This window comes from Mastomys coucha, unplaced genomic scaffold, assembly GCF_008632895.1.
Source record: "Mastomys coucha isolate ucsf_1 unplaced genomic scaffold, UCSF_Mcou_1 pScaffold1, whole genome shotgun sequence".
Lineage (NCBI taxonomy): Eukaryota > Metazoa > Chordata > Mammalia > Rodentia > Muridae > Mastomys > Mastomys coucha.
The window spans coordinates 31,577,900-31,590,628 of NW_022196891.1; the positions used below are offsets into that span (position 1 = coordinate 31,577,900).

Consider the following 12,729-nt stretch of genomic DNA (forward strand, 5'->3'; position numbering starts at 1 on the left):
GGAACTCACTCTGTAGACCAGGCTGGCCTCAAACTCAGAAATCCACCTGGCTCTGCCTCCCAAGTGCTAGGACTAAAGGCATGCGCCACCACTGCCCAGCAATAGTTAGACTTTTGTATATATGATCAATTCATTTTTATTTCATTATTTGTGTGTGTGTGTGTGTGTGTGTCACAGTACAGCAAATGTGGGAAGGTCAAAGGACAAGTTAAATAGAGTTATTTGTCTTCTCTCTTCTCTAACCAAGTGCTGGGATTATACTCATGCACCTCCACACACCACTTTTTATGTGGTTTCTGGATTAAACTCAGGTCCTCAAAGTATATATCAAGCATTTTAACAACTGAACTGTCTCCCTTTTTAAGCACACATAGGACATTCTAAGCAAGGCTCAACAGTTTTAAAGGATATAAATAACATATCAGAAAACAGTAACAGAACTGGCCAGGCGTGATGGTGTATGGGGAGCTGAGGCAGAAGAATACAGGACGAGAATGGGCTACAAACATCAAGATTTACAGGCCAGCTTCAGTATATTAGGGATGGAAGAATGTTGGAGGATGAAATACAAACCGGGAAGCAATATATAGCCTTATGTGTTTACATTTAAAAAGAAAAATTGAAAGCTGATATGGCTCAGTTGGCAGAGTGTTTGCCAAACATCCACAAAGCCCTGGATCAGTCTCCATTGCCATATAAGTTGGATGTGGTGGTGCACACCTGTAACCCAGCGTTTGGAGGGAGGAGAAGCCAGCCTGCTGCTTACCTTTGGAATAAGATGTAGAAGTCTCAACTTCTCGAGCACCGTGCCTGCCTGCATGCTGTTGTGCTTCCTGCTGTGAGCATAGTGGACTGAACCTCTGAACCTGTAGGCCAGCCCCAGTTAAATGTTTGCCTTTAGAAGGGTTGCCTTGGTCATGGCGTCTCTTCACCCTAAGATACCAGTTGTACCCTAAAGCAGTGTTGAAAGCTTTCCCTTTGAGGTTGGAAGTCAGAAAAGAATACCAGGTGCCTGTTCTAGCCAGGATGTTCAAAGTTATCGCCAAAGCAGAAGCTAGGAGGTGCACTGGGAGAAGCAAACATGTAGTATTGTTACACATTATGACCATCCTCCTTCCTAACCGCAAGTAGATTCAACTTCAGAATCATGGCTAAAATTAATTACAGTCACCTATACTAGTAATGGATATGTACACTAGTGCATTTATGTATACTAGTAGTATATTAGAATATGTACTGGTAAGAAATAAGTAGGAAATAGAGGAACTTTATTTTATTTTGAGATAGTGTGTCTTATTTAGGGTTTTGTTGCTGTGAAGAGCACCATGACCAACTCTTATAAAAGGAAAGCATTTTATTGGGGCTGGCTTACAGTTTCAGAGGTTCAGTCCATTATCCTGATGCGAAGCATGGCATCATCATGCAGGCAGACTTAGTGCTGAGAATTCTACTTCTTGAGCCGAAGGCAGCGGTGGGAGAGTGTCTTCTGCAGACAGCCAGGAAGAGACTGGACTTCCACACTGGGTGGAGCCTAAGCATTGGAGACCTCAAAACCCACTCCCACAGAGACACACTTCCTCCAACAAGGCCACACCTCCTAATAGCGCCATTCCCTGAGGGCCAGGCATTCAAACAAAAGTCTGTGGAGGCCAAAGCTATTCAAACCACTATAGGGTGAGATGGTGAATATTGTCAACTTAAGTATAGGATCTAGAATCCCCTAGGAGACAAACTTCTGGGCGTGTCTGTCAGGACACATCCAGATTGACTTAAGGTAGGAAGAAGAACCGTAAATATGGGTGTGGTCATTCTACAGACAGGGGGTCCCAGACTGAGTAAAAAGGCAAACATGGCTACCTGATTTGGAAGCAGGTGCAGGGTGACCAGCTGCCTCCTCGTCCTGCAGTACTGCCATCTCCACTACCCTGGACTGTATACCCAGGCTGTGAGCCAAAATACACACTTCCTTTCCTTGAGTCGCCTGTGTCGTGGATTTTGCTGTATAGCAAGGAGAAAACTGACTGATACAGAGGACCCCGCCCTGTGGCCCAGGCTGGCCGCAGACCTAGAGTAATCCTTTTCCTTCAGCTTACTTTGAGTGCTCTAAGTACACAGGCTCTCATATACCACTGGCTTCGAACTATATAGTCATGGATGGCAGTGTGTTGCTGATCTTCCTGCCTCAGCCTCCCAGTTGATGAGATTATAGTTGTATCCTGCCCATGCCCAGCATAATATGTGCAGTACTTACCTAGTAACCGGTTTGCTATGCAACCCTCTCCTACCCCTCACATGCACCTAGTAGTGCAGGGTCTTGCTCATACTAGGCAAACATCCTACTGATAAGTTACATCCCCAGCCCCTGAACTGAAGACAATTTACATTAAAAATGAAAAATAAACAAGCTGAGATTACTGGAACATTGCGGTTTAATTCAGAATATTCTAGATGATGAATGGAACAAAGCTAGAAGACTCAATAGATCCACACATGTTTGAAAAATTAATTTATGGTAATATTAGAAGGGTGGAGTTTCTTTTTTTTTTTTTAAATAGTGCTAAGACAATTGGTTATCCATTTGGGGGGAAATTAAAATTGGACCTTCTACCTCTTACTATGCACAGAAAACAGTTACTGATAGCCAAAAGATTTAAGTAAAAAGAACAAAATTATATTTTTTAGTTATTTTTATGTGTTTGCACTGCATGTATGTCTGTGTACCACATGCATGCCTGGCACCTGAGGTGTTATGGGTTGTGAGCTGCCTCATGGGTGCTAGGAATCAAACCCAGATCCTCTGTGTGATTATAACCAAGTGATTCTAACCACTGGACCATCTCTCCAGTCCAAAAGTTATGGTTTTTTAAATGTAAAGAATATGTAGGAAAATAACTTTAAATGTGAGAATATGGGAAAGATTTTAAATGGATTAACATTAAGAATATATTTGTTGGCTGGACTTGGTGACCCAGACTTCTAATCCCAACTACGTTGTAGGTTAAGGTAGGAAAATCACAAGTTTATGGGCTTACTAGAGTGAGTTCAAGGTCAGCCTGGGCAAAAGCTGAGGTTAAACTTCTGAACAAGGCTCTCCGTGCAGCACTGCAAAAAGAAAGGAAGATGTGTTCTCTAAACTGTAGCAAAGTGAGCTCTAATGTGTGATGTTATATCTGTAATGTACATCAAAATCATAGGTTGCTGGTGGAGTGGCTGGGTTTGTAGGTGTTACTTTAGGTGAGAGAGACTTCATAGAGAGATTAGAATACTAGAGCAAGATGGGCTGATTGACAGGGTGAATTCCCTGAAGAATCGGGAGAATGCAGAGGCCATAATACATGGAGAGAATGTCAGACACTTAAGCCCTAGCTTACAAGTATCTCCAACGTTGGCTGCTTTCTTCTTGCTCTCACAAAGCACATAGACTGCACACAGCTCCTGTTTGCCCACTCTCTCGCTGCCCAGGCATACTTGGATATATTTGTGAGCAGAATTGGACCCAGGCTCTCTTCTTATACCTTGATAATTTACTAGTGGAAGCAGACATTCACTTTAAACTTTACAATTACTATTATTTGTATGAGTAGACCAAAAGTTCATGCGGAAATGGAAAAGTCAGGCTCCCTTTGTCACAGAGAGTAATAAGAATCTGTTCTTCATTAAATTTTAGCTGTCCTGGAAATGCTAGTCAGCGTGGCTGTTTCATGGTTGCTTCTTTTCTTTTCCAGAACACCCCCGCCAGCCCTCAGTGTGGAACAGTGAACTGTCTCTGGTTCCTTTCACTTGAGATCATGCAGAGAGCCTCACGCCTGAAGAAAGAACTGCACATGCTGGCCGTGGAACCTCCCCCAGGCGTCACGTGCTGGCAGGAAAAGAGCCAAGTGGATGATCTGCGAGCTCGTAGGTATCCTGTCGTGCCTGCAATGATGGTGGTAGCCCTATTGAAGTTTGCCCTAAATGTCACACATTGATAGATATTAAAGTAGGACATAGTAAGGAGAAAGGGCCCTGCCATCTTTCTCCCTTAGTTGGTTTGCTTGGCCTTTCCTATTTCTTTGACTTCTTATATCTTGTACTGGTGTGTAATTAAAGGCTGTCACCTGGATGCTGGTAGCACATGTCTACCATCTCAGGATTCTGGAGGCTGAGGCAAGAGAAAGAGGACTGCTTCAAGTTTGAAACCAATTAAGATTTTGCTGGGTGATGCGAGGGGTGGGGGGGATAGGACAACAGGGACAGTAAGATGTCTCTGTGAGTAGGGGCACTTGCCACCAAGCCTAACAACTCAAGTTTAATCTCCAGGATCCATATGGTGGAAGGAGAAAACCAGCTCCTATAATTGTCCTCTGTCCTCCACATGCATGCCATAGCATGTGTGTACACATTCACACAATAATTATAATTTTAAAAAGAGAAAAAGACAGGTTTAGGTAGCTTTTTACAGCAGTGTTTCAGGCTGGTTGGGCAGACAAGAAACACTGGATGGAGACACAGTAAAAGCCTTAACTGAATTGCTGTCTTACACCCATTTCCTTTTTTTTTTTTTTTCTTTCATTTCTTTGTTTGTTTGTTTAGATTTGATTCATGTGTGTGTGTGATTACATGCACCACATACAGGTGCCTAAAAGAGCCAGAAGAGAGCATCAGATCCTCTTGAGTTAGAGCTACAGACAGTAGTGATAAGCTACCCGATAAGGGTGCCAAGATTGGAACTCTGCTCCTTTGGAAGAACATTGAGCACTGAGCATCTCTAGCCCTTATCTAGAACTGTAGGCCTTATAAGGTTCATGTGACACAGTTTCTGTTGTTTGCCTTTTGAAAAAGGGTCTCATGTAGCCTAGGTTGGCCTCAAACTTTCAATATAACCTAGGATGGCCTTGACTTTATAAGTCTCCTGTCTCCACCTTTGGAGTAGTAGGATTTTAACCTATGCCACCATGTGTGGTTCATATACTGTTTCCTGCTGAACTTGGGGTTTATATATGTGCTAGGGAAGCGCTTTACTGAGTTACATCCTCAACCCTTTGTATGGTAATTACAATCATCTGGTTCTCTTTTAACTTTCCTTCCTTCCTTCCTTTCTTTTCTCAAGAAATACTAGGGGGAGCCAATACACCTTATGAGAAAGGTGTTTTCACACTGGAAGTTCTCATTCCTGAGAGGTGAGTATGAATTAGAGTCAGCTTAGAAGGTAAGGCACAGCCACTGAAAGACAGACAGTAGACTGTTTAGAGCATTAAATGTAGCAGTTAAGAAGCAGTGTTTTAATCGTAGTTTTACCGTGACTAGGAATGTGGTAGTTGTTTTTGTCTCCTTGGAGTTCAGTTTTCTTCTCTAAAATAATGGGCCACACTGGAACTGAGCCCCACCCCTCCCAAAAAATGCGATAAATATATATATATATATATATATATTATATAATATAAAATTGATTCTTATAGCCATTTTAGGTGTAAATTTCACAACATTGTACTCTTTATATGTTTGGTTGGTTTGGTTTTGGTTTTGGATTTTAGAGTCAGGATTTCTCTGTATAGCCCTGTAGCTGCCTGGAACTTGTTCTGTAGACCAGGCTGGCATCTAATCCAGGGATCCGCCTGCCTCTGCCTCCCCAAGTGCTGGGATTAAAAGCAGTGCCACCACCACCTGGTGTGTTGTGCAACTATTAATATTTTTTCTCCAGAACCTTTTCATCTTCTCAAACTCTAACTTCATACCTATTAAAAATCCACCCCCTCCCAGTCTTCCCTGATACCAGCCCCTGGCTTTCTCCACTTTAGTGTAAGGCCCCTTCAGTCAAGTGTCTTTCACAACTCCAGTCAGGTGAGTTGTAGCTATAGTTTTGTGTAGAGTGAAGAGGGATGAAATGAGTGTCTTAACTATTAAAACTGGACATTTCTGTACTATGGTGGGGCCTGGACAAACTTGTTAAGCCTGAATGAGTAGCTTAATAATTATGTCACATCAATTCTGAAAATAGACTAGAACTTTGCAAGGTTTGTCACTGAAGAGATATGATAACTAAATCCTATGTGTAAGTCTAGTTGGAGCCTGTTTGAAGAACACAGCTATAAAAATATTTGGAGACAGGAGCTGGAAAAATGGCTTAATGACTGTTCTTACAGAGGTTCTGGATTCAGTTCGCACCCACATGACAGCTCACAGCTGCTATAATCCCAGTTCCAGGGGATCATACATCCACTTCTGGCCTTTGAGCACCAAGCATGTTAATGGTATACAGGCACACATGTGTGCAGGTAACCACACATAAAAAGTAAATAAATAAATCTTTTTTTGTTAATTTGGAGACCAAGGAAGTTTGAATAATAAATGATAATGGGGGATTCTTTTAAAAAACTTTTCAAAGCTATAATGGTGTTCTTATTCTTAGGAGATACTTGGTAGGGTTTAGAAGGTAGGGGGATCTAAATGGTGTTAGTACCATTATTTCAACTTTTTGATTGCTAGTAATTTTGATTTTTGGCATGTTTGGGGAAGATCTGCCTTCCAAATGCTATCTTTGTAACATTTTTCTAATCCATCATTATTTTAGATAGCTGCTAGTGACTTAAGAAATGACTTAAATTGTAGAATGAGTCCCCACCCCTAACTGAGGCACTGATAAAACTGATGACAGTTGATAGCTCTGGGGGATAGAGAGTCTGTTTTCTTTAAAGCCTCCACATGCGTGAGTATATGGGCACCATAAATTGTAAGGCTCGGTATGGTGATGCACGTCTTTAGTCATGAAGCAGCACGAAAATAATTTCTTCCTCTTACACATTCACAGGTACCCATTTGAACCTCCACAGATCCGATTTCTGACTCCAATCTATCATCCAAACATTGATTCTAGTGGAAGAATTTGTCTAGATATTCTCAAATTGCCACCAAAGGTGAGTAAAGGTTAAAGAATTGACTCCGACTCAAACATCTGCTTTCTTAGCATTGGAAAGGGGGAGGCAAACCTGGCATGGCAGCTCATGACTTTGATCCCAGCACTCTGGGAGGTAGAGCTCTGTGAGTTCCAGGACAGCCAGAGGAACCCTGTCTCAACAAAGAAAGGAAGGAAGGAAGGAAACTGAGTGAAACACTAAAAAAAAGAAAAGGGGAAACAGGAGGATTAGGAATTAAAGGTCATCCTCATTGACATAGCATGTTCAAGGCCAGCCTGAGTTACATAAAACTCTGTCTCAAACAGGCAAACAAAAAGTCCTTAGGTTATATACAATGTCACATTCTTTTTGATTTTTTGAGACAGTGTCATCTAGCCAAGGATGACCTTAAACTCCTGGTCCTCCTGCCTCTACCTTATAAGTACTGAGATTACAGGCATGGGTCACTGTGCCTGGCTCAACAAATGTCACACTGTCACACAAACGCAATTGTTCATTTGTATATAGGGTGCGTGGAGACCATCCCTCAACATCGCCACTGTATTGACTTCTATTCAGCTGCTCATGGCAGAGCCCAATCCTGATGACCCACTAATGGCTGACATTGTATGTATCACTAGCCATAGCCTACTTTATCTGTACCTTTAATATTTCAGCTGGTTCTCATCATAGCAAATCAGTTTCTCTGTTTAACTCTGATTTCATTTCAGTCTTCAGAATTTAAATATAACAAGATAGCTTTTCTCAAGAAAGCCAGGCAGTGGACAGAGACTCATGCAAGACAGAAACAAAAGGTATGATATTTGCTAATAGTATCAGTTTGAGTATTATATCTGTGGGGGTGGAAGAGGCTAATGAGCTCTCATCCCTAACTGAGGCACTAATAAAACTCATCAGTTGGTAGTTCTGGGGGACGGAGAGCCACTTTTCTTTAAGGCCTCCCTTAGGTTAACATGCTCTGTTGAGTATTATATGGGCAATATAAATTGGACTTGGTAGATTATCTTTAAAAAAGAAAACTAAGGCCCAGTATGGTGATGCACATCTTTAATCACTTCACTCAGGAGGCAGGGGCAGGTAGATCTCTAAATTGGAGGCCAGCCTGATCTATAAAGTAGTTACACACCAGTCAGAAAAATTTGTAATCAAAAATAAAAAGAAGAGGGCTTAATATTGGAGAAAGATAGGGGATGAGTCTGGGAGGAGGTAGGGAAAAAATAGAGAGTATATGTCATCAAGATACATTGTTTAAAATTCTCACAGAATTAAGAAAATATAATATATACATGCATATGTACGTGTTATATGTATGCACTGGGGCTGGAGAGAGTCAGTGTAATGGTTAGGAGGGCATGCTCCTCTTTTCCTGACTTTAATTCAGCACCCAGCATTCCTGTCAGGAGGCTCACAGCTGCCTCCAACTCCAGCTCTGAGAGACCTGGCATCCGATTCTGGACTCCACAAGTACCTGCACTCCTGTACTCCTGTGTGCACAAACATGCACAGACACATCATTAAAAACAAAATACATCTTTTTAAAAAAATCCGTATCCCAGAGATTTTTTTTTAAGCACTTAGATAAAAATAGAGTACATGTCTAAATCATATTTATTAAATTTTCTAAATCCGGGCTGGCAAGATGGCTCAGGAGGTAAGAGCACTGACTGCTCTACCAAAGGTCCTGAGGTCAAATCCCAGCAACCACATGGTGGCTCGAGATCTGACGCCCTCTTCTGGGATGTCTGAAGACAGCTTAATTATAATAATAAATAAATCTTAAAAAAAAAAAAAAAGGTGCTGCTTAAAAAAATTTTTCTAAATCCATACTGTGCTTTAGAATGGCTAATTGGATTCTTTGTCCTGTTGTAACCATCTAAAAATTATTCAGCGAAATGCTTAGCTACTCATCTAAGAGTTGTCATCTTCTGACAACACTAGAGGGCAGGCAGCAGCTACTTGATAGTTCTGTTCTTGCGAGCAGAAGGGATAGAAGGAAGGTGACTCATCCAAGTTTTCCTGATTTGTCCTTTTTAATATTGAGCCAGGGATTAGTTAAAAAATAATGAGAAGGTAGGCCTAGAAGGGAAAGTTTTACTTCTTGTGTGGGACCATATTCACGGAGAAAGGGGTGTTTACGTTGATAGTGTTTTGCTTTCTTTTTGAGACAAGAGTTTTTCTTTTTTGGGGGGGATACATCTTTTTAAAAATTCTGTATCCCAGATTAAGCACTCTTATCAAAATAGTGTACATGTCTAAATCGTATTCATTAAATTATTTTGTAGCCTGGCTTGAACTTACTATGTGCCGGTCTAAAACTCAGTAGTCCTCTTCCCTTAGCCTCTTGATTATTGTTGTTGGTTTTTTGTTTGGTTGTTTGGTTTGGTTTTTTGAGACAGGGTTTGTCTGTGTAGCTGTGGCTGCCATGGAACTCAATCTGTAGACTAGGGTGGCCTTGAAGTCAGAGATCTGCCTGCTTCTGCCTCCTGAGTGCTAGGATTAAAGGAGTGTGTCACCTCCACCCAGCACCTCTTGATTGTTGTAGACATACATTGTTATACCTAGTTTTTTTGAGTTGATAAAGTTTGAAATGAAAAAAATAAAGAATGCAAAAATTTTTGACAAAGATGCTTTTGAAGGAAATACATGCCCACAGAAATCTTAAAACAAAGACTGTCTGGACATGGCATTACAGAGCTGTTTTTTCCATTAACGTTGTAGATGTCGTGTTTCACTCCCTCTCTCCTTTGCAGGCTGAGGAAGAGGAGCTGGGCACCTCATCGGAGGTTGGTGACTCTGAGGAAAGCCACTCAACACAGAAGAGGAAGGCCAGGCCACTAGGAGGAATAGAAAAGAAGTTTTCCCCTGACGTTCAGAGAGTCTGTCCTGGGCCCTCTTAGTTCCTGGCAGTCTGTGTCAAGGTGGTCTCTTTTGCTTGCTTCTTTTAAATGTTTTTCTTTGTATTTGATGACAAATGTTTGTATCCTTACAAAAGACCTTGTATGTTTACGAATTCTGCCATGCAGCAATTCTTTAAGGATAGTTTGTTTTATTTATCTTGTACATATGTATTTAGAAAACTTTTAAACTTGAAAAATAAATAATACTTAATGTTAAGTGTGTGTTTATATGAAATGTGTGTCTGGGAGTGAACTGGTTAGAGTGCTATATGATCAGAATGTTAAAATATTTTGTCAGCTTACCATCACTAGAGACCCAGTGTTTGAATACATGGAAAATAGTTGTTAAGAATCATTGCCCTAGGCTTTGGTGAGTGTGGTGTTCAGAAGCCTTAAACTGCGGACTAAGGCAGTGTGCCCTTTGCCAGTGCTTAGATGTTCTCAGTTTCCCTCTGGGATCTATGTAGCTGGGAATTACTACAGTGGAACTTTCATTTGTTCAACAGTCTCTTGTATGTTGAGTCAGAGACTTCCTGTGTAGCCAAGGCTAACCTCTCATGCACAGAGGAGTGTTCTGCCTCCTGAGGACCAGGCTTACAAGCATATCCCACCATGCCTGGCCCGGGACAAGTACTATTGTGCACAATTAGTTGCCAGACTTGAATTCTCTGTGATTTCACAATATACTTGTCTTATGGTGGATTTGGCCAGCACTTTATCCTCCCAGTCCTGTTATCCCATTAAATGATAGAGGTAACAGACTGGAGTATAAACCAGCTGATATAGGAAAACCAGGATATATAGTACCTGTACTATGTGAATATAAAGGGAATATAAAGGCTGGACCTGCCTACACAGAGACTAATGTTTCTCTCTGCGATGTAGTAGTGATGGTTTTATACATAAGGTAATGCTGCAATAGGTAAAATGCACCTCTGAATAAGTGTGTGTTCTGCATCTGCTGTCACTCAGTAACAAGCTGCGATATGTGTCCTGACTTATACTGAGAAAGTCAATGGGAATCTATCTGCTCATTAATGACAAGTAACATTTGCTAAAAATGCAAATTTCTGATTTCTACAGATTAGGATTGAATTCACAGCCTTGCATATGGTATGCAGATGTTGTAATGCTAAGTTATTAAATCACCTACCTTTACAGATTTTTTCCTTTCTTCCTTTCTTTCCTTCTTTCTCTCTTTCCTTCTTTTTTTTTTTTTTAAGATTTATTTATTTATTGTATGTAAGTACACTGTAGCTGTCTTCAGACACACCAGAAGTGGGGATCTGATCTCATTACAGATGGTCATGAGCCAGTGCGTGCTTGCTGGGATTTGAACTCAGGACCTTCAGAAGAGCAGTCAGTGCTCTTAACCGCTGAGCCAACTCTCCAGCCCACAGATTTCTTTCTTTAAAAATATTTAATGTTATGTGCATATGTGTTTGTGTGGATGTGTATCCTATGCATGCAGGAACTCAAGAGGCAAGAGGTCCCCCGGAACTAGAGTTACAGATGGTTGTAAATTGCCCGTGTGTAATGGGAACCAAAGCCAGGCCTTCTGCAGGTGCAGTAAACGCTCAACTGCTTGAGCCATCTTTCCAGCCTCCCTTACAGAATTCTTGGAGTCAGTTACTATTCTCTAAAGTCTACGAATTAATTTTATCCCAGATTTGTATCTTACTCTCATTAGGCAGACTTGGATTTCCTACGTCATTAATATGTCAGTTAGGGTGATTTCAGCTGTTAGTGTAATCAGACTGGCAAAAATAGAATCCATTGTCCTTCTAAATGGAAAGGAGTAGGCTAAATGGATTGGTGGCTTCAGAGGCTCAGCAGTATCAGGAGATCTTGGCCACCCTATCTGCTTTACATAATACCAACTCTCTCTGTGACCATTTCTTCTTAAAGTTCTCGAAGGTGAATGGCAGTCATGTTTTCTTATTCACATCCAGCAGGCCCTGGAGCTCTGCTTTCCATTGAACAAAAATCTCATTGGTCTACCTTACGAGCCAGGGAAATGCTCTGCGCTGGTTGGTTCAAGCTAAACCAGAGACGAAATCAAAGTGTGACTTAAGCAATTGTAGGAAAATGGTGTATCACAGAATCCCCAACACTTATTTATCACCTAGGCTAGTCAGCCCCACCAGTTCCCTCTCACTTCCGCTGCCAGCGTCCCAGTTTAGGCTGCTGTCACCTGTCTCGTCTCTCACCTGGCCCGGAGCCCGTGGCTTTCTCCGTTCCTTACCACTTATTCTATGGTGCTCCCAGCTGCAAGAATGGTCTCATAACAGTGGAAGTCTGATTTGGCTTCCATTTGCAGTGAAGATAGCAACAACAACAACAACAACAAAATCAGTCTACTTCCCTGACCCATAAGCCCTTCATGTATCCAAGTTGCACCTCCTTCCCTGTAGACATCTCCTACACACGCTGTGATAGGTTCAACTTAATGCAGCCTCAGAAGTTTATCGGCCAGTAGAAGCAGCTCTAGAGTCAGCTATTCTCCAGCTCATAACTCATACCCAATTAGTTTTCTTCACAGCCTAAGAGAATGCTTGTGTCTGTTGTCTGGCTTCATGTGCTGGGGATAGAGTGGTTACAGGGGACTTTTCACATATAACAGGGCTGAAAGTGGAAGTCATCCATCTCTTGTGACTATAGAGCACAGGCTGGGGAAAAGAAGCAACATCTCCAAAGGTTAGAAAAGTCCAAATTCCTTCACTCGTCAGGAAATGGCCAAAAACAGGGATGGATTAAGATGGAGACAAAATCAAAGCCATCCTCAACTATATAGCAAATTTGAGGCCAACTTAGGCTGCAAGACCTTATCCCCCACCCCTTTTAATTTAATTTAATTTAATTTAGAAAAAGGAAAAAGAAAAGCCAGTTCCAGCTCTGATGGGTACTGCTCACCAATTTAGTATTCTTAATATTAGACC

At 41.5% G+C, this 12,729-nt stretch overlaps 1 protein-coding gene across 3 annotated transcripts in view; it reads left to right on the plus strand.

Annotated features, from left to right (window-relative positions):
- Nucleotides 1-10,007, plus strand: part of Ube2t (ubiquitin conjugating enzyme E2 T) — a 12,344-nt gene extending 2,337 nt beyond the window's left edge. For all 3 annotated transcript variants that reach the window (XM_031383577.1, XM_031383570.1, XM_031383583.1), the window contains exons 2-7: nucleotides 3,726-3,897; nucleotides 5,090-5,159; nucleotides 6,788-6,893; nucleotides 7,401-7,499; nucleotides 7,604-7,687; nucleotides 9,644-10,007. In XM_031383577.1, the coding sequence (XP_031239437.1) occupies nucleotides 3,789-3,897; nucleotides 5,090-5,159; nucleotides 6,788-6,893; nucleotides 7,401-7,499; nucleotides 7,604-7,687; nucleotides 9,644-9,790 (615 nt within the window). In that variant the 5' untranslated portion in view covers nucleotides 3,726-3,788 and the 3' untranslated portion in view covers nucleotides 9,791-10,007. The remainder of the gene's footprint in view (nucleotides 1-3,725; nucleotides 3,898-5,089; nucleotides 5,160-6,787; nucleotides 6,894-7,400; nucleotides 7,500-7,603; nucleotides 7,688-9,643) is intronic.
- The last annotated feature ends 2,722 nt before the right edge of the window (nucleotides 10,008-12,729 follow it).